At 40.4% G+C, this 21,953-nt stretch overlaps 1 protein-coding gene across 1 annotated transcript; it reads right to left on the bottom strand.

Moving 5' to 3' along the window:
* Positions 1–353: 353 nt before the first annotated feature.
* hs3st3b1a (heparan sulfate (glucosamine) 3-O-sulfotransferase 3B1a) lies at positions 354–12,824 on the bottom strand. The gene is made up of 2 exons (XM_078269306.1): positions 11,995–12,824; positions 354–2,258 (listed from the first exon to the last, which is right to left on the bottom strand). Exons 1-2 carry the CDS (start codon positions 12,486–12,488, stop codon positions 1,640–1,642), a joined length of 1,113 nt encoding a protein of 370 aa, XP_078125432.1. The 5' UTR covers positions 12,489–12,824; the 3' UTR covers positions 354–1,639.
* Between the last annotated feature and the right edge of the window lie 9,129 nt (positions 12,825–21,953).

Here is a 21,953-nt window from a genome sequence, read left to right as displayed (position 1 = left end):
AAACCTGACACTTTGTTATGTGTTTCTGGGGGTCATGGCAACAAAAGCCACTCATTGGGGGCAGCGCGGGGGGTGGGGGGTGGGCTGGTTGCGCACAGCTAAAAGTAGTTAACGTCGCTGTGCTAATTAGCCAGGTGATGGTAAATTAGACACCAGTACAGTACCAGTAGTAGACAGCAGTACACCTTTGCCTGAGAAATCCAGGTAAGGTGGGGGTAGTGCATTAAAGAGTAACACAAGTTCAACATTTTTAAGAAAGTAAAACAACGACATAGACCAGCATGTTTAATATAATACAGTAAGATAATTTGAATAAAGTAAAGCCAGAGATGAAAGACTGTTTATGATTTTGGTAAAACATATTTATTTCTTACTTCATTAAAAAATGACATCAATGCACCTTTTAATTAACTTCTCAGTCAAACCTGCTTCATTTACATGTTTGTAAAACAATGCCTACAGCAACATAGTGCCTCTACAACAGCGGGGTTGCAGTACATCATTATGGAATAACATCTGTTAAAATGCTGACAAATGTATGTCTATAAAGGTTGAATAAAACTCAACCATACATGAAGTTTACATGAGGAATTTTGGCCTTAAGTAAGTTATTGTTTTTCTTCAGCTATCGCTGAAAGTAAACTACACAGATGCTTATTTCAGTTGGTGTATCATAAGTAAGGGCATCATAAACACATCTAGTATCTTCTGTGGTAAAAAAAAAATAAAATAAAATAAATAAAAGAAGCTGTAAAGGATGATGCTGATCTCATGAGAGCCATTTCAGTACAGATCAATGAATGTGATTAAGCCATATGAATCATTTTCTTTTTTGGAAAGAGCAATACATGATTAGGCTTTTTGAAGCCTGTGCAGCAGGTTTTTGGAAGAAAAAAAACATCCCAGAATATCGTGACAGGACCCTCTATTGTATCCTAATCAACATTCCTAAATGGACATAAAGTCAAAACATCGCGGTGGAAATGTATATTATTATATTAATTTGAAGTTGGCTCAAGGGTCAACCATAAACTTACTACCATTAATGGATCCATGTTTTATTGCGGTGTTCGAGAGATCAAGGCAGTGCCATCACTCAGGTCTAATTGACATGATGAGGAGCTATTACTGTATTGATCCACCTGGCAAGTGGCACTGGATCAGCTGAGTCCTGTATCGACCTGACTAAGAGGGTCCACAGACCTCTGAGGGTCAGGCAAATGTTAAGGGGATATTACCAGTTGTTTGTAAAGTTGGATTTCGTTCAGCTTAAGGTGAAGCAAAAGCAGCATTTGGAAAAGTAAAAGAAGAAAAATAATTTATCCACGAGGCCAAAAAAATGTCCTTGGGGAAAAAAAGAATACTGACCCTGCTCATTATACCCGTAAAAACATTGTGCTTTTATAAAAATGTTTATGTACTTGATGAGAATTAAAACTGGAACATGAAGCATGATGTGGATCATGAATAAACCTGGTTAGGCAACTTAGTGAGTTAATATCATAACAATAAATTATCATAAAATAGATTTCTGAACTTTTTACACATCCACCAAATACTGTACAATACGTATAACAATATCTCCAGAGTGAAAATTCTGAAAAGGGACCAGCATAAGTCCGTCATCATAGATTTCCTCTCAGTCCCAGCCAAAGTCATGACCAGTCATCTGGTAAAACTTGCTATTAAAGGGTTTATAAAAGTCCCTTAGCCTCTGCACCACCTCTGGGTCAATATTAGGATGGGTCCTGCCTTTGGTTTTGCCCAGGCAGTGTGGCTTGCTGTTCCCCTCAGGTCTCTTAAGGCAGGGGAAGCCCTTTGCTGGGTTAAAGTGGAAATGCTTCTCCGTGACCACCCTCCTGAGCCCAAGAAAGTCCTGGACGCGAGCCATCTCGCCTGCAGGGTCGCTAATCAGACGCTCTCCGCTGACAAACAGCAGCTGCTCCGTAGGGAAGTACTGGAGCCAGCGCTCAAGGTGCTTAGCATACATGCCAATTTGAACAGCGCTCCATGTGGTGTCAATGAGACCCGTTGACATGTTCTTAAAGGTCAGGCTCTCGAAAGAGAGGATGTCCGGCTTCTTGGAGCGAGTCTGGGTGTAGTCTGAGATGGCCCGGGTGACAGGATCCCGGACAACTACAATCAGCTTTGTGTCTTTAGACATGGTGTAGATTCTTGCAGGGACCTCCTTGGTGACATAGTAGCTGGGGGTCTTCTCCATGGTCAGCTGGCCCTCTGATGACTTGGGCATCAATTCCCTACAAAAAGAACACAAACACACTGATTTACATTTGCGCTGCAGGCCATTATGTTTTTCAGTCTTCTTTCCACTTTTTAAAAGTAAAAACTTACAAAAGCCCCCAAACATGAAGATGAGATGAACATTGACACAGTAGCTCCCTGGCAGGTTTAAAGTACTGTCAGGCAGGAGCAGGTTCAATCATCATCAAGAAGACAATTGTAGACATTATGAACAGCATTAACAGAGTCTGAGTGTACCTAAAGTGACAGGAACTGGTAGGTAGAGCAGGAGGCTGATCAATCATTGCATGTAAACACAATACACAGTTCATGACATTTTTTTAAATACAAACCCTAAAGGAATACATTCATCTCCCACTGCTGTATTTAATCTACCTTAAGACCTCAAACCTCTTTCAAACCCCACAATCCTCACATTGAAATATCGCACACCTCCATTACATTATACAAAGGACGGTTTAACTGTGAATAGGCAGCCTTATGCTTCCGAATGTCATGCCAAGACAAGATGACTGTGACTGCACCTTACTCCTCATATGTGTCTGTAAATTTGTGTAACGTGAAGATTTAAAGGAGCCTTGCTTTCCTCAGGAGAAAATGCAAAGCTTGGGAGCTATTCCCATAACTGCATATTCTTCATATTGACCCTGGACGGCTCTGGTTGGTCATAATATAGCCTGTTAACTGCAGCCCTGACTGGATAATGGCTAAAGTGAGCCAAGGGGGATTAGAACTAAGCCAAACACGCTAGAGCATTAGAGGCTGGTTGACTGCCTCGTTGGCTGGCTTGTCTCTAGAGAGAGAAGGAGAGAGGGAGAGAGATATGTGGCCACGACGATGAGACTCAATGGTAAGCAGTTAATCCATTAAAAAATACAAGTGATGGGCATAGTAACACTAACTCCTGCATAGCTTTGTGAGACTGTGTCAGACAGTGTTCACTCAATTCTATCCAACATTTCATGAGTGTATTTTTAGGTTATATTGCATCAAACTGCACTTTATATGAAATTGTTCCTCATCCACCACTCATAGAAATGTAATGCAATTTAACAACACCACAAACTGCTGGCTCAAGAATTACAAAAGGTGTGAGTTGTATGTTAATCTATTTACAGTATACACAGTTAAATAAAAGTATGAACTCCACACTAGCTGTGAACACTTCCCCACTTGTTATGTGTAAAAAAAGATTCAAGAGATTTATTTATTAACTGCATCAAACTAACATGTTGGTCTCTACAGTCCTTCATCAGAGTATATCTCATATAGATTTAATTTCTTGAAAGCAAGAGATAGCTCATTTTCTGCTAGATGGAAATAAACATGTGATGTTCACAAGCATCAGCCCTCCAACATACCTCATTATGGTTTAAGTCAGTCAAAATGTAAATCTTCAATTATAACAGTATCTGGTATTATTCTCATGTTTTGATTGTGAGCGGTTGATCTAAATCGAACAACGGGAGAGCAGAGGAGCCATGTCATTAAAGTGATTACAATAATTTCCAACCATCTGTTGGTACATGCACAAGGAGCTACAATATCCCTCTTCAAACCCAGCAGCTTACGTCTTACAAATTTATGTGGTGAAAAGGAACTAAAATGATCTGTGAGATTTTTTCTGTGCAGAGCACTGGGAAAAAAGCTTTAGTGATTATGGAAAAAGTAGGAATCACTCATACCTCATTAGTGTCATACAAACACGCAAGGGGTTCTCTTTCTTATGCAATTTCATCACCTAATGTCACCTGCTCTTTCCTTTCTATGGAGGCCCTAGCTCTTACACATTTATTCCGCTTCTCTCTCCCTGAGTGTCTTAGTCACCATTGTATGTGGTGGAAAAACCATAAACCTAATCAAGGTAATAGGTGTGAGAGACAAAAACAACTCTATCAGAGCCCCCTGCAATTATCTTCTGCATCTCTTGGATACACACAAGCAAAGTGCTGTAGGCCTTTCTTGGGGCCCATAAGGTATGCACAAACTTACTACAAATCAGACTTTCCACATAGTCCCAGAGCAAAACAATCTGTGTAAGAAGTACATGCATTATTCATCTTAGCAGAGAGATAGAGCAGGGAACAACATCTCTGACTGAGCGAGGAGTGAGAGAGTTGCCTTAGGGGGGCAGATGTAGCAAGCTTTCACAATTTGTTCTGCTTAATAAACAATGTCGCCTGAAACCAATAGGTTTCAGTGCATCTTCATCTATCAATCAGCCATGCAAAGACATTATCATTCAGCTTCAATTCCGTAAAGAAAAAAAACAAACAAAAAAAACAGTCCTCTTTCCAGAATTGAGCCACAGAGAGCTGACTTTTGCCCCTTCATAAATTGTGGATGTTCCTATTTGACTTCATAAATCTAAATACACTGCTTTATTCTAAAACTGTAACATCTAAGTGGGCTGTAAAGTCATAATGCAAGGAGTCCAAGCTTTAAAGAGTTTCTGCCTATAATTGCTGCAGTAATAAAAAATCTTTATTGATGCTTGGGCATACAAATTAACATCATCTGCCCTCTAACCTGTCCTGTTAAACTAGCAGCAGGGGCTGCGGAGATAACGGAGGGAGGCAGAAAGGACGACTGTTAAGAGAATGAGATAAAGCAAGAGAGGAAGGACTGGAAGGATCAAAGAGAGGATTAGATGGAATCAGGTGCACTGTTGGAGGACAGAGACTGCATAGGTCGACCCACTGACAAAGAAGCCCAAGTCTAAGTCTAACTTTTAAGTCACCGGCCACTTTAGATGCTGCGTCTACATTTTCCTGTGGCAGTAGCACAAGATAAGTCACCACTATTGCGACCTACAGACAGATATTAATCCAGGATTGGTGTGTTGCGTAATTTGCCTCTGTTTTTGTCTGCTGGGCGGTCAGGTGTGTCCATTAAGCTGACTACTGGGTAGACAGCATATGAAAGCTGGTGCCTTGTTTACATTCACTGCTAGGTTCAAAGGTAGGAATTTACAATGTCTCTGCGTGCGGCTTTGTGCTCGGCTGCTGGATGATGCCCTTGGTGATGAGTTCAAGTATGGAATACAGTGCAGAAAAATCCTACAGTCTTGCTTGACTGACTCTAATTGGCATCTATATTTCAGCTTTTCAGACCAATGGGACTCCAGAAAAAAAAACAGCATTAACTAATGTTATGATGAGTCTTAATCTCACACTGCAGCTCTGAAAGGGTTAAAGCTACCGTGGGAATCACTCTTGAAGTAGTGGTATGCAGCCACTTATACTAATCACATATACTATGAGATGATTTCCAGACGAAAGCATCTTTAGGGGAGGAGTTCTTTGGCCATATCATGTGTGTGAAAGTCATTGTCATCGTGCGTTACAGTCAGGACCTTCTTATATGACGTTGACTAGGATTCAGTATCTCAACAGCATTCCTGAACAACAATGATAGTGCAGAGAATGGCTTTTTTCCTATCCTCCATTATTACTGTCAGTATGCAGAACCCAAGGCCACCAGGCTGTCTGAGGGAGACAGGCCCAGTCTGAAGAGAGGAGGAGGACCAAACAGTGTGTGAGACATGCTGTCTTCCCTCACACAACTGTCAGTCTTACATTAACACATAACAGTTCTGACAGTCCATTATTTATAGAACCAGCAAGCACACTTTTTCTCATGTTGGTGGTGCTGGAAAAACATAAACCAACAATGGTTTTACACTCTTTGTGAAAGTGATCAGAATTGGTAATGCTTGATACAGTCAATATCAGTATGCATGTATAGTTTGTGGGTATTGCTTTAACTACTGTTTTAACAAATATATTCAAAGAAACTTTGGAAATACTCCAAATAGAGTGTGAGAGTAAAGGCTGTTTTATGCTTCTGTGTCGAATCGACGGCGTACCCCCGCAGAACCCTCTGCGTCTACGCCGGACCCTACGCCGTAGCCTGATGTGCACCTCTCGAAAAATGTAACTACACGTCGCAGTGACGCAAGTGACTTGGTAGCGTTGCATTTCCCCCGACTCATTTCCTGGTTCTCCTTCTCCATAAACAACATGAAATCAAGGAGAGGGTTAACTTTTCCTGCTAAAGATTTCCCACCTTGGTCAGAAAGCACAGGGGAGACACTTTTGTTGTCACATTTCTCTCACTATGACTCTAGAGTCACTACTCGCTCCGAAGCTAATCACCGTCACTGTCTCTCTCTACCTCGCTCTACTACACACACACACACACACACACATGCCGGCACGACGCACACACCAGTACACAAGTTTGAACATCAGGCCACTTACGTAGGCTACGGCGAAAGTTCTGCATGGAGCCTCCGCAAAACCATAAAATAGCCTTCAGTCTCAGTGCAGTGCATTGTTTCACTGTGAACAGGTTGTTTTTGTTTGGCGGACAGCTCAAAGAGAACAATCAACAGGTCTGACTTTAAAGATCAAATAAAGGAAACAACCAACAACCAATGTAGGTTATTTCTATGAGCCAGAATATGTTACCCTGGCCAGAAAGCTACAGGGAGATCCTGTGCCCTGCAGCAATAAAAACACAAGCCAACAGTGAATCAATAACTTCTACTAACTTAAAGGGGTTCTCCACCAATTTTCAAAGTCTGTTTACATGTCTTGGAGTACTACTGCATATGTGAAAAGAAGTGTAAAACATTGTGTTACTCTAGAGGGAGCTGATAAATTACCTCATGTGATGTCACTTGAGTCAGTGCCATTGGGGCTGAAGACTACAAGTTAGAAAATGAAAAAAGTTAGAAAGATAAGTTAGAAAAAAGTGAGCTTACCAGACCTGCTTGAGGCTAGAGGCTCAAGGCCACATTAGCCACTACGAGCATAACCCGAATCTCTGACAAAACTGTCGGCTCCATAGTTTCGGGAAGGAAGAAGACAATATCTGTAGCTCTGCTGCATCCATTTTGATCTTTGATTTTTTTTTTTTTAAACCAAGCAGCACTTTTAACCAGGACTCCAAAAATGCATCCAGTAAAAAGTCCACAAAGAACAAAGAGAATTCTGGATGTGACAAAGTGACTTCAGAGAAAAGCTGAAAGACACCAGCCAGCAGCTAAGCAACTACTGTACCAGTGATAATAAAGACTTGGTTGAACAAGGTCAACAACACTAACCAATATAATCAAGTAAGTCTCAGTACATTTCTTGGAATGAAGTGTTGAAGCAACAAAGGAACAGAAACTGCCTTTAGAGAAAAACTGAAGGAAACAGCTACAGCTATAGCCTAGAGAGACGAGAGAGCAGGTGGATAAAGTCAACTGCAGCTGGGAGTGTCAGAAGGAAGTATTTTCACTTCAATAAAAATCGGCATTGTTTACTTTGTCAAAACATCCACAGTTATGATGTCAGAGTTTCCATTTAATTGGATAAGACAATCAACTCTTTGGATGTAATGTGTCCAATATATGTAGTGGTCGGTGCAATGAGGTAATTCCCCACAGGCACATGCTGGTCTGAGAGGATCAGCAAAGCAAACCAAAGATGGCTGGGGCAGATTGGTGCTTTCTAGTTGCTTTGACTTGCTGTCAGGGAGTCTCTGCAGTGGAGAGAAAGACAGAAGCAGGAAACAACACATTCTCTCTGAAGATACTACAAAGGAGAGAGATGAGGAAGTCAACAACTCATGGGGATATAATGGAGTGAACATGTTTTGTTTCAATGTTTCCAAAGTGCTGTAATAAGTGCTGTGGTTTGACAATTATCTTGAAGCAAAAGCCTAGGGGGTTGTTGCAGCAAATGAAATCTTCTAAATCTAGAATAGGCAGGGGAGGTGCAAATTACCAGTATTGACAATCTAGTGGACTTATTCTAGGAATACTAGCATTTAGGTATATCTTGGAATATCATTTTTAGTCTATGAGTGGAAGCAATCTTATATAGTCTGAAGTTTTAAAGTGCAAGGTTTTATGGTTTGTGGAAATATTTTAGGAATGTTTGAAACAACAGCTGCATGTGTGAATTGTTTCTTTAAAGTATCTCATTATCGACACAGTTTTCCCTTCTTTTCCTGTCAGTGTGCTGACACGTTAGTTTAAGCTAGAAGATATATCTATATCGAGAGCTCTCTCACTTACGCCAATCCCCCTGTATCAAAAGAGCTAAAAGTGTTGAGTGAGCAATATCCCACCAGTGGACTCACATGAACCTTCTCTTGGGAAAAATGCAACTTTCCACACAGAGATCTCTAAAAGTCAACTTTCAGGCTAAAAAGCTTAAAAGTGTAGTGTTTGAGTCTTTTCTTGGGCAGGTTCCAATGAATGCTCTTTCTGATGAACTCCTGCTGGGCCTCGTCAAAGGGCACTTTCACCCTTCTGAGCACATTTGCATACAAAGTGAACGCAGAGAAAACATGTTTCACACTAATTGTCTGCTCTTTTATTGTCAGGGTTAATGCAGACCTCAGGGGTTCTCCAGCATCCCCTTTCATTGAGCTCCATAATACTGTTGCACTTTCTAAAGACTCACTTTAAATTTACTGCCCTCTATCTGCCACTGGCCTGCAGTAAGCTTCCCTGGGGCTCTGAGGAGGATTAGGCCGTCTTGTCTGACACCCTCAGTGAGTTAGTAAGAAGGCTGCTCATTGTTCTATATATGGAGCCTCAAGAGGAAAAACACAATCTCAGCAATTAAGTCACATCTACTGTATAGAACACAGAAGAATTTGATTTGAGCATGCATGCAGCAGATGAGTATTAACCTGCCAAAATAAGACATATGGGAGGAAGTTGGTGCTGTTATTAAAGAAAGGAGGGGCCAAGGCCTTCTGTTTGAGCGTGCACAATTGTCTGCCTGTTTCTCTGTTTCTACCAATGGGTGAGAACGTGCTGTATTGTGGTTGGTGTCCTGCTGTGCAGGGGCCTCTCCGCTATGTGGGGCCTCCAGTAGGATGGACACAGCAGACCTCCAGCAGGATGGACACACCAATCACAGCAGATAAATGGCGTTGGCACAACTCAATGCCACCACAGGAGCTGATAAGCCCACCCAGCGGACTGCGCCTCTCCCCAAACTACTGCATGCTGTTAGTCTGGGGGCAATGATGTGAAACATATGGGAAAACAAATCCACACACAACTTCTCCTGGCTTTATGCTCTTTGCCTATCTTGAATACTATCGTGTGTGCAGACGGGACAGAGGACTGCAATAAGAAATGTTTCAACAGGCTTCAAAAAGATGTGCCAAACTGCTAAAACATCATATACAAATGCTTATTTATTAAGTCAACCAAAAACGTATTTGTCCACCATAAAGCCAGGCGAGGGTTTTTTCTGGGCTCCACTAAATGATCATTAAGAGATGACTCAATGTCATGGTGCTCTGCTGTATGGGGTCAATCTGTGGCACAGTGCTCTCACTGTGACAACTCAAGCCAAGCTGTTTTAATTAGCCAGATCACCTCTCTGGGAAAAGAAGCCTTTATTATACATGTCCCAAGATGAAACAGTTTTCCACATCCACAAGCTGCCACTGTGAACAAGTCGCTGGCATGTCTCAATTATAATTGGCTGCTTATTTGACTATAACTTACGTAACATTGCATTGTATCCATCTTTAATGATATCTTCTTCTTCTTTTTCACTCATTGTTAACATCCATTGCCTACATCACGCTTGCATTGTAACAACAGCATTAGGGCTTAGTGCGATAAAAAAATCTTCAAACATAGGATGATTTCAATTTGTTCTTGCTGCTCAGTCTGTAGAGATGGACAAAAGACCACTCTCCACACACTGGTCATCCAAAAATGTCTTAAAACCTGTCCGGAAATTCTTAAAGGAGCTTAAGCGAGAAGTCCTTTGAACAATGCTTCGCTTCCCCTATTGTAGCTTTATGGAGCCAGCTTTGAAACAGTGTCTAGATCCTTTGACATTGCCTGTTAATCCCTCAGCTCAGTCAAATGGACACTTGAAACAGCAGCATATCTTATTAACAATGTGGTTGCTCTGATGCAAAGCTTTCAAAGCCAAACCATTTCCGGGAATGTTTTGGGTACATAAAAGATCAATAATTTCCACGAATATAGTGTGTTTGTGATTTATTTCCACTAAGAGTAGCATGTTGTGAAACTGTGCAGCTGAGTCAATAGTAAAGAGCTTGTATATTGAGACTGTGAGGCATGGTACAAGGACAATGGTTGCCATGGCAGAGAATACAATAAAATGTTACGTTACACAATATTGAAGGTCTAAGCAGCCTCAGGTCCTGGATCTCTGCCTTTGACATTGATGCCTATTTTAGATTGAAGATCAAAACAAATTACTGCCACTGAATCAATACACTGGAACTCATAATCTTGAATCTCAGGCTGCTCAAGGATGACAACATGATGTAACTTGCTGACTCCTAAGTTTTTTTGCTTTATCTCTTTCTACCTGGTGGTGCCCCCTTGTTGTCAAAAAGCCACAACAAGTTTAGATCCAAGGACGGATGTAGAAAGATTCCAGGATCTCTGAGTGAAGGTCATGCAAACAAGCAGAAAATTGTCTATTGTGCTATGTAAATAAACATGGCTGAGAAGAGTTGCCTAAAATGTAAAATTTTAGTTGTTATAGAAATGTGGATATGTATTGTTGAGCCCTATGACCTGTGGTATACTGACATTAGCGGGTTGATTGCACCTGCAGTTGTTAAAACTGTACAATGCATCGTCTAGATGTTAACATGTCCTGCTCTTAATGTGTATCAACAGTTTGTGGTACACTTATCAGCAGTGTTTTATTGGTTTCACTTTTATTTCTATCAGTAACAACATACCTAATGTATTAGTTTACTGTGAAGTCTGTTTTTCAGAGGTAGATATTACTTGTCACTCATGTTTTGTGTTCAGGCCTAAACCATAGTGAAGGTTATCAACATGACAAACTGTGAACATCTTTACTCTCTGGTTTAATAAAGACAGTAATAGAGTGGGGTTTAAAGTCACCTTCAGTTTAGCGTCCTTCTAAAGATTGACATAAATCACTAAAAGGTCACAGCACATTTCAAACTTCACTACAAAACCTTAATCTATTACGAAATCAGCAATTCTTAAGATTTTGTTTAAATCTACCTGTAGGATCACGTCACTTACCCATGGTATTAAAAACCTATGGTATTAAAAAAGACCTTTTCTTGTTGTATTGCACTAAAATATGAATTGATTTCACAGCTGGTTATCACATTAGTTTTACTGTTGCAGAAAATGTTATGGGACTTGTCAAGATAATGTAATTTAGTAGCTATGGTGCAATATAAGAAAGTTAAAGGTTACATGAAAATAGACTTTTAAAGGAGAAAATCTGTATTTAAAATATTTTTTTGTTTGCTCTGAGGGTCAAATCCAGATGTTCTACAGTAATTGAAATTTGCTTTTTATTTAGCCTATAATAGATATTCCAGCCTACTGTCTTGTGGTTTTTATGGTTAAATCATATGATACAAAGTAGATGAAAGTTGCATGAAGGTAGTCTGGTCCTGCCAGACTCTCGTACATTTCATTTGTACAGAGAGTACTGAAGGGAAATGAAAATTGAAAGTAAGTAGGAGGGCGGAGGTGGCACAAGGTGTAAATACGATTTTTACAAGATGAACAATGATGTCTGGAAAAGATGTATGCTTCCAGAGAGCCTCCATAACTACTGCACATAAGATGCCCTTGAACAAGGAAAAGGGACTTTATAAAATGTATTTAAAAAGCATAGCAGAGCTCAGTTCACAATTAATATTTTAAAACTGCAGATAAGTGTGATAGGCTACCTGTACCACTTCAGTCCCTTGTCGTAGTTGCGGTCGAAGAAGTGCGGCTCTGCTCCCACCGCTCTGATGTCTGGATGCAGGCGCAGAAACTCCAGCAGCGCCCGGGTCCCTCCTTTCTTCACCCCAATGATGATCGCCTGGGGCAACTTTTTACTTTCCGACTCATTGAGGAAACCTGACATGGCATTATCATCCAACGCCTTCGCCTCGCCTCTAATTTCATCCCATTCTTCTCCTCTGCTGTCCAAGTCGTTTTCGTTATTCAGCAAGTCCCTGGAAGCCCCGAGAGAGGACTCCTGATTGTCAACTTCTGAATCTTTTTCATGTCTGTTTACCGAGCCGTACGCCAGGTTTGGCATAGTTGAGCAGTAGCCAACACAACAATAAATCATATACACCCAGAGGGACAGCATTATGCAGAACACAAATACTTTGTTTTTCACGTGGGATGATGGCACAACATATAGATTGTGTAAAATCGGACTATATTCCATAGGACCGCCGTGAAAAAGTTACAGGCCTATTCCAGTTAACAGGCATTTTGGCAAAGGCGCCTCACTCCTCTGCCATGACTCAGATCCTGGCCAACCGGTGCGCAATTTCCCTTAACACAAACTATAGCCAACATGGAAACTGATAATAAATTGTACGGCGGGCGTTCAGTTCCTGCTTCAACTCCCGGTCTGCTTGGAGAATTGATTGGTATTTTTTATTCTTGATACAAACAAAAATGTGACGAAATAATTTCTTTTTAAAAATCACAAAACAGGCGATGAAAATATCGCCAGGTGAGCGATACGCGCGTCAGAGACCGAGTTTGTCTCCCATCACTTGCTCTCAGTGTGTGAGCGCTCACACAGCAGCACCAAGTTATCTATGCCAGGCAACAGCATCAAGTGTGCCGGACTATAACAACCTACTTCCGGTAGGACCTTTCAAAATAAACCTGGTGGAAATGTAGCGGCGTAAACTCGTGTGTGTGTGTGTGTGTGTGTGTGTGTGTGTGTGTGTGTGTGTGTGTGTGTGTGTGTGTGTGTGTGTGTGTGTGTGTGTGTTGTTTTACAGTGTGTTCGTAAATGCATTCATTCCATACATAGCTATGGGCAATGGTAGGCTACATCATAACTGAAAGCTTATGGCAAAAACAGTTATTATATTCAAATTATCTTAACAAATCGGGTTAATTGAGCATATCTGCTCTAATAGTGTACATGATTTCGAATTATGTTCAAATATCTGTTCCAACTTTAAAATCAGTGTAATAACTTCATGTTGTAAGTATTTTTGTCTTTGGACACTGGATTTCTTCCAGTGATTTGATTTGCAGATTTGCATAAAGGTGCTGTTCGGTATAAAATACTCACTAACATCATATTTATTTTGAAATGTATAACGGTTCCGGTCTTGTTCTGTCTTTCTTTGTGTACCTTGACGCAGCTCTCAGAGCCCCAGAAACACTGGAGGGCGGATGACTGCCAGTGGAGCTGAACAATCCCTCCAACCTGAACATGATTACAGCCTTTTTAATGTCAAACACCGGATGATATTACAGACCGAGTCCTTGTCAGAGGTAAAATGTGGCCCCTTTTTATTTTCCATTAAGGAGCACAATTAAGAGAAAACATATTTTCTTATAACAGTAACCAAACAACAGTTTGAGATGTGAGAACCTCTTATTTGGTTTTAATATTATTTAGTATAAGTCATTTATAAGTCATTTGACCTTGATGGCATTCCTGTATTTTTAGATTTTGGTGGACATATGGATCACAAACTGTGCAAATATGAAACAGATAATGTATATAGAGAATATAGCTTTCTTTTGCTCATGCTCTTGAAAACGCATACATATTTACTTGCATGTTTACATCTTTACATGTGCACTTTTGAACTGTATCCAGACGTCCGCTTTAGATACCAGCAGACAAACTAGCGACATGACTTGAAAATATGTGTCACGAAACAGCTGTTTCGTTAACTGCTTCACACTTTTGCTGGTATTGTGGGACGAATGGTCCAGTGAGTCAGAGTTAATTTATCTCATAATCCTTCCTAATTCTCCTAGCAATCATTCCGAACAATGTGAACATGCCGTTCGTTCTACAAATGTTATCACTGTATTTTAGGGATCTATACAAATTAATTATTTACTCTTTAGGTGTGTTTTGGTGAAGATGTGTGACTATGACTTCTTAAATGCCACTAATGCCACTTGGTCTGTCTGTCTATCTGGGGGGTGGGAGGGAGGGTTAGCACCTTCTCTTGATGCAGGGTCAAAGGCCTTCAGTTCCACTGAACCCCTGAGCTAGCAGAGGATTAGCAGGATTACCCCAGAGCTGCCATGTCAGTCAGAGTTTCACCAGAGACAACCCTGCCCCCTTCATCTAAGCCCCTTATCTCATCTCTCAGACACTGCTACATATGATATGTATATATATCTGTGTGTGTGTGTGTGTGTGTGTGTGTTCTAATCCTAATAGTTGTGTTTTCACAGTGCATGAGCACAAGAGACCTGTTTGGGAATATGTGTACGTCAAGGGGTTAGGTTGGAGCTACACAGTCATGGTTTGCCCTTTTTATGCTGTGTGTACAGACCATGTTTGTCTTTGCACTGTGTACTGTACTGTAACTCTCTGGGTGGAAGTTGAATGGTTGAGTTCAAGTGTTGTTCAAGTATTAACTTCATAGTTACTCTGAAGTCCAAAACACTTTTTCCTGTGTTTAACAAATGGAAGAGGCCATTTATAGGTGGCCATGTCTTTGACAGATAGCCTTTCACAACAGCTCCCAGTATGAGAACACTATCAGTCAATATAACTGAGTAAATCACTACATGTCTGTTTTGAAATATGTTACAATATGTTTGTCTAACTTGGCCTTTTTACGACAAAGTATTTGTATTTATTTATTTGTACTATTTATAGTACAAGGTTTTTCTGACAAATTCATTCAGCTGTTGCCAAGTGTAAGCACACTGGAACACTCTTATGGACCACAGCCAGATGAACAGAGTACTATGGTATGGACAATATATGTCTCCGTAATATATCAAATAATATGTCTGTTGCGAGTGACATGAGAACATTGAATTTAACTGAATTAAACAAAAAATGTGCATTTAGCACATTTTCTTCACTAGGTAGTTGACGTTTGGCAGGTAGGGTTAATCCGAGCTTTTTTTCTGAAAAAAGCAACATTATTTAGTCCAATATTATTCAAACATATCAAGGTATATAATATAGTTACCTATTTATATATTCTTAAAAATATTCAGAGACAATTAAACATACAGCACATTAATATGGCAAATTATTTATTTACTTAGAATTTCATGACAGTACTGTAAAAGCTATATTGATACTTTGAGAGATGATATGTAGATGTATTTACAAGGATTTATGTTCACTACAGTATAACACACTATATAAAGGGGACATGGGCCTTATTTTGGCCTTTTTCTGAGGTTTCATCTTTGTCTGCATGCAGAGGATTGGCATACTTCAAAGTAGAGCATAGTCGTGACAGGATGTGACTTAGACTAAGAACAAAATACACCTGAGGGAGGATACACACACACACACACACACACACACGCACACACACACAGGGCACACACACACACACACACACACACACACACACAAGCAGACACACTTTTTCTGTGTTTCCGAATAGTGTGGGCTGATTTTTTCCATCTGTTGTGCTTCATGATGCACGGAGACAACACCTCTCTCTCTCTCTCACACACACACACACACACACACACACACACACACACACACACACACACACACACACACACACACACACACACACACACACATTCACTCTGTGTCATCTCACAATGACTCAGGAGAAGTAAACTGGACACACTAAAGGAAGTGCTTGACTTGTTCTACACATCCTCAGTAAGATTACACTAACTGAACCATGTTAACACACTCCTCTTCTGCAGCCTAAACAGATGACATATACAGCAACCTGCTCATACATGAAAACCAGACTTTACTAAATAAAGTCTTGCATCAGGACACACACTGATATGCAGGCGTGTATCGTCTATCGTACCGTATAGCTACAGTATAAACAAATGTAACCTAATCTAACCTTTGTCTATTTGGGTTGTCAGTCTGCCATTATCAAGCCATTTTCTAATTTAGTGAAAGTAAAAAGTTCTGAATTTTCACAGTAAAGAGAAAGCCTAAAGCTGTGTCTTTCTACATTACAAGGACACATGGCGTCTCACACATCTGCCTGCACGATGCAGCTTTAATGATGGTGCTTATAACCTATGATTGCTTATCACCTTATCCTGTCAACATGTTTTCAAAACTCACTTTTTAGCATTCAGTTGTGTAAATGAAGTGGGAATCAGGTGCATAGGTGAGCCCTGTGTGTGTTTCTTGTATGCATTTGTGCATGCTTTTCATGTAATTGTGATCTATGGTAAGGTCTAATAGTTATAGTGCATTTATAGTCCTAAATAAACATACACACGACATCATGTTGCACTAATATCACTGTTAGAGCAACCTCCAGATGTCAGAGATCTGAGCCCATTAGAGTGTAAAGTGGACTGATGGATGATCTCATCTGCTGCTCTATCCCAGAAAGAACAAACAAATGCAACAACAGTAGGACAGACTAGGTCTTACACACGCAAAGCCCTCAATCTAATGACAGGGTTATTAGGTGAGCCGAGAGGCAGATCAAGACACCACTCTGGCTCCTTAAGTCCTCCTTCAAGGTCTTCAACTCTGGCTAAGGCCATTTAAAATGTCTATAAATTCTCCGGAGCTATGCTAAAGACCATCTTATCTTCTGTTAAGAAATAGTCGTAGCCTGAGCGGATTTCCTCACTTGATCCTGTAGAAAAGGTCTTATCGCTCACTGCCGTCCTCCTGGACCTGGAAGCAGCCCTGTGGCAGGTTGGAGGGCTCAAGCAGACTTAGATGTTCTGGTCCTGCCAAGTCTTGTATCCGGTAATGGTAGTTTCTCATAGGTAAGTGTGGCTCTATTACATTACCAGAAATAAAGATGCACTGACTTTCATACTTTCAGGCATGAGCATTTGTTTAATCCCAGGGGCATTTGGTTGCAATGCTTCTAAAACATGAAGCAGGATCTCGCCTCAAACTGCTGATGACAATCATGTTAAAAGCATTTATCCAGTTAGACAAATGAAAGCTTTTCAAACATGTAACTGTATTGGTTTAAGAACATTACCTCATGCTGACATGCCCTATTTGTTTTGCCCTTATTTTTCCCTATAATGAAGGGTTTTGTTTTGTAGCACTGAAGTTGTCTCAAACATTATTCAGTATCAAAACAGGTTGTTTATTCTTGTAAACAAGTTATCTGGGTCTTTATTTTTTTTTTTAAGATTATTTTGTGGCCTTTTTTTTCAATAGGACAGCTAGGTGAAGACATGCAGGAAATCGTCACAGGTCAGTTTTGAACCCTCAACCTCTGCGTTGATGCATAAACCTCTCACTATATCTGCTCCTGCTCTACCACCGAACCACCCCGGCCACTCGCTATGTCTTTTTCACAATATCCAGATGGTTCACAATTGTATCATCAGTGTTGTGGAATCAGGTGTGATATAACTTTATCACTTCATTTTCAGGTCTATTTCAATTATGTACTTCCACTTTCAGAGGAACATATAAGATAAGATAAGATAATATAAGATAAGATAAGATAGACTGTATTGTCCCTGAAGGAAATTTGTCTTGGACACACACATACAGTATCTGCTGTTTAGGAAATACAACATAACATAGTGCATACATACATCAGCCTACGAAGGAAGTGTAGCCGCTGATGCCAAGTGCAGACATTTTCTAACTGAACACTCCATGTCAGTTTGTTGTTGATGTGTATGCCTAGGTATGTGTATGTATGAGTTAGCCTGGGCTATATATGTTCTGTTCATGGATAGCCACTGGTGAGTGGTCTCCGATGGATTTGAGGTTGAATACCATCTTCTCTGTTTTCTTGACTTTGAGGATAATGCAGTGTTTGTCGCACCACTGGACAAAATCCTAAATCTCAAATTTGTATACAGCTGTATCTGATGTGTGAGACATACAACCCAGGATGGCTGTATCATCAGAACACTTTATCATGTAATTGTTAGCAGTGCTGTATGTACATTCAAAAGTGTACAGGACTGGTGAACTGACACACCCCTGGCGGGCGCCGATGCATATATGCAGAAAACCTTCTGGTGACAATTTTCCAAGTTAAGTCAGTAAAAGAGGGCTATCTTGGAGCATAGGGGTAACATTTCAGTCAACTTCATTCACTTTCATTTTAAATATTAGTGTTCTGCCATTACATGCCTTTTAGCTGTTCTGTCGTTGTGCCATCATATGGGTTTGTGGTTATCTACAGTATAATTAAAGACATGATACTCATGATACTTCAAATGTCAGAAGATGGCAGGTGCCATGCAGACAGAGAAGCACATCATATTTTAAAGCTGCTTCTGCTTCAGGTGTTACTTCTGCAAGACGGTTACCATAAAGGTGGCTCATAAGTTCTGATTATAAATAAAGAACTATCAGTTTAGATATGAAATGTCTTTAATATCTGGTGGAGTTTTATTATGTAAAGGAATATAACGCTTTCATTTCTCCCTTCTTCAACTTTCTTTACAAGCTTATTCAGAAACAATCTTTCAGTCAGTGTGTTTTTTAACCCCCGACCGCTGCTTTATTATCATATACAGACCATAACATCAAAGGATATTGCAGCCTTGCCATTTGACCATTTCCAAAAACAGATTCTACCAGTCAAAGAACACATGTTGACTGTGTTCAAAAGGATGCAGCGAACATTGACTGGCAACGGCGGCAACTAGATACCCTCAAGTCGAAGGCTTCGAGGCTGGGCGTCCCTTAGGGGGTATATCCTGGATGGAAATGTAGCCCATTATTCGAGCTGAGAACAGGTGCTTTCAACAAAGAAATCTGCATCATTACGGTCCTGTGGGAAATGAGGGGAAATATCAAGGTCCGGGAATTTACGATGTGGCCTTTTGAAAGCAAAGCAGATCAGATGCCAGGCTGTGAGGAAAACTAGAGAAGCCATTTATAGAATAAAGATGGAAAAACAAGGAAAGCTTCTTCTACAGTACATTCAGCAGGAATGGAAGAGAGTTTGCTTAACCAGCACACAGCAGGTTAATTGGACATGCACATGAAAATTATGAGTGCTCAAAAAGTTTGAATCTGCCATGTATGATGGATCGCATTCATTATTGTAATTACATGTATCAGTGGATGACATATAAACACATAAAACATGGTGCTATAGTTTAACATCTAATCCTAATTATATAAATAAATAGCACTTTAAATACTTATCGGGGTCTCTCTCCAAGCTCTCTAAATCTTCTCCTCTACTTTTTTTCTTTTCTTAGAAGCACAAAACAAAGAGAGCTGAACATGATGCAGCGTGGTTCATAAACCCATTACTCCGGGTTTGTGTCTTAATTATTTTATCTTTACATCTCATCCAGTATTTATTGTTCAGTGGAGAGAGCGTGCATGTCAGCAAATACTCTGAGGTCACAGGAAAGCAGATCTGTGGCCAAAAAAAACTCCTCACTGAAGCTCCGTCTGGGCGGAGGTCCTCTAAAGACACGTTATGCTCCACATTTCCACCACCTCTCCTTCCCCGTGCTTTTGTTTCAACATTCCTGACATGCTTCTTCTTTTACTTCCCTTTCATTTCACTCATCAACTACTTACAAATCTCGATTCCCTACTCAGATATCTTGAGCATCTCTTGAGCAAAGTTAAAAGAACCATTGCCTCTAAAGCTTCCTCACTCAGGGTAACCTACACAGATGCTCTGCTTCTTGCCACCCATGGTGTAGATCAAGCTCCGCTCTTTAGCTCCATGCTAGCTGTAGCCTTCATCCAGGGCCATGGCTCCTGTCAGACCAAAGCAGGACTCCTTTGATCTGGGCTGAGATGACAAGGCTGTGTAGTCCTATGCAGTGTCCCTGGCCTCCTCTGTCACCACAGGCAGCATATGACAAGGTCATTTAGGGGAGGGCAGAGGGAACACACACATGATCTCCAACCTGTATGACTGGGTACAAGACTGGGGAGAACATGGTGCAAGACTACCAAGGGCCCCAAGCTGTGGCACAAATTGCTCATCATGTAGAAGAAAAGGTAGTCTACTGATGTTTGGTACAAACCTAAATTACAGATTTAACTAAAAGTGAAAGATCTCTGTGTGTATAATTACATTCATGTACATTGCCATAAGCTATAGAACAGGTTTACTGGGTTTCCCTGTGATTTAGGTTAATATTGAAGATGTAGTCCATCTAATGTTTTATTGTTCTTTTGATAATTTAAGGGCTCCTTTTTTTGTGTAAAATGTCCATTATTTTTTATTTCTTCTGGATTGATGATTACAAAAAAACTCCTGCTGTGATTTTTATGTGGCAGATTTTATTCATGGAAGTTCTTTCAGTTATGTTCATGTCTGACACATGTTTCACCACTGCAACAGTATTTTTTGGTCTCTTAAAAGTTCATGTGGGCTGGGCACTTCTCTGTGCTTGACACAATAAATAACACAGCTAGCTAACTGTAGCTGAACTAAACTGCAGACGTGCATGTAGTGGATATGGTTTGTAGTAAGAATACAATCATTGCTCTGATTAAAGAGTTAATAATTTAAAGACATTTCCAGGCAGACCACTTAAATAAATCAGAAATAGCTCAAACACGCATGCTGTTTGTCTCCAAACTACACTTATTAGAAATGTACAGACATTTTTCAGTCTGCCAGTTGTATTTTCCATCAGTCACGCTATCCTATATCTGCTGACTTTATTCTCTGTGGAAAGCCGGCTGAAATGAAGTAAAGCTAGTCTGTGGGCAAGTAGTCAACCCCCTGAGGAAGAGAGAAGACAAACATGATAAGAGGCTGTTGGTAAAATTACAGACTGCAGTCAGTCCTAATGGAGTTCAGCGCAGGGTTGAGGGAAGTGGTCAGTCAGTCATCAAAGCTCCTACACTGACGTTGATGCTTCCTACATTCCACCAATGTCAACTTACATTAAGTTCAACCTTTTAAACATAAATCCTGAGAGGACAAACATGCTAACTTTATTGTACTTCATGTCCACAAAGAATGCTCACATTAATGATAATATACTGATCCCACATTAACAAAGCATAAAGAAGCTGTTTGAGGCCAATACAAACATTGACTGATTATGAAGTCTCCCAACAGGGCTAACCACTCTCATTAGCATTAGATAAACACACTGCTGTGTTTGAATCATGTTTAGTATATGCGTATTTCATAAGGGTTGTGACAATCCATTGAAAATTCAGCCTCTACAAAGATTTACAGCACACACTACAGCAGTAAGGGTGGGCAAATACCATAAACCAAATACACCACCTTTGGTATACATACTTTCCTGAGTTCATGATCAAGATTTGACAAATATACACTACACATGTCTTAACTTAGGGATTCAGAGCTCTCTGAACATTTGATTTATGGACCCTTCAGTGTTCAGTTTGGCGGAGCCATTCTTGACCTGAGTCTCTTAGCTTTAGGTTTGAACAAGTGCTGTGGGATTCAGCGCTCTAATTCAGCTTTGTGTGCTCCGTGTACATTTTACTTTTCCCATGGTCTATGAGCAATCAGCTGTAATATCCTCTATCACCAGTGGCTGCCAGCTCAGGGAGGAGTTGGCTGGTCCCTCAGGTTGCTTGCCTCACATCATAAATCCAGGACCATCTGAGCTCAATCTGTCTTTCAGAGCCATGAAATGCCAAGGCTGCCTCAAGTGTTGGTCTCATATCAAATGTGCTGCATGTGTGTGTGTTCATGTGCATATGTTTGATCTACACCTGCAACAATATCAAGATGTGGAGTGGTGGAAAGTACTAAGGCAAATATTGTATGTTTTA

This window comes from Sander vitreus, chromosome 15, assembly GCF_031162955.1.
Source record: "Sander vitreus isolate 19-12246 chromosome 15, sanVit1, whole genome shotgun sequence".
NCBI lineage: Eukaryota > Metazoa > Chordata > Actinopteri > Perciformes > Percidae > Sander > Sander vitreus.
This window is presented reverse-complemented; position numbering and strand designations above follow the sequence as displayed.

Coding starts and splice junctions, on each gene's coding strand:
- hs3st3b1a (XM_078269306.1), bottom strand. CDS start 12,488: ATGGAATATAGTCCGATTTTACACAATCTATATGTTGTGCCATCATCC. Junction 2,259..11,994: donor AAGGGACTGAAGTGGTACAG/GTAGCCTATCAC, acceptor TTCTTTTTGTAG/GGAATTGATGCCCAAGTCAT.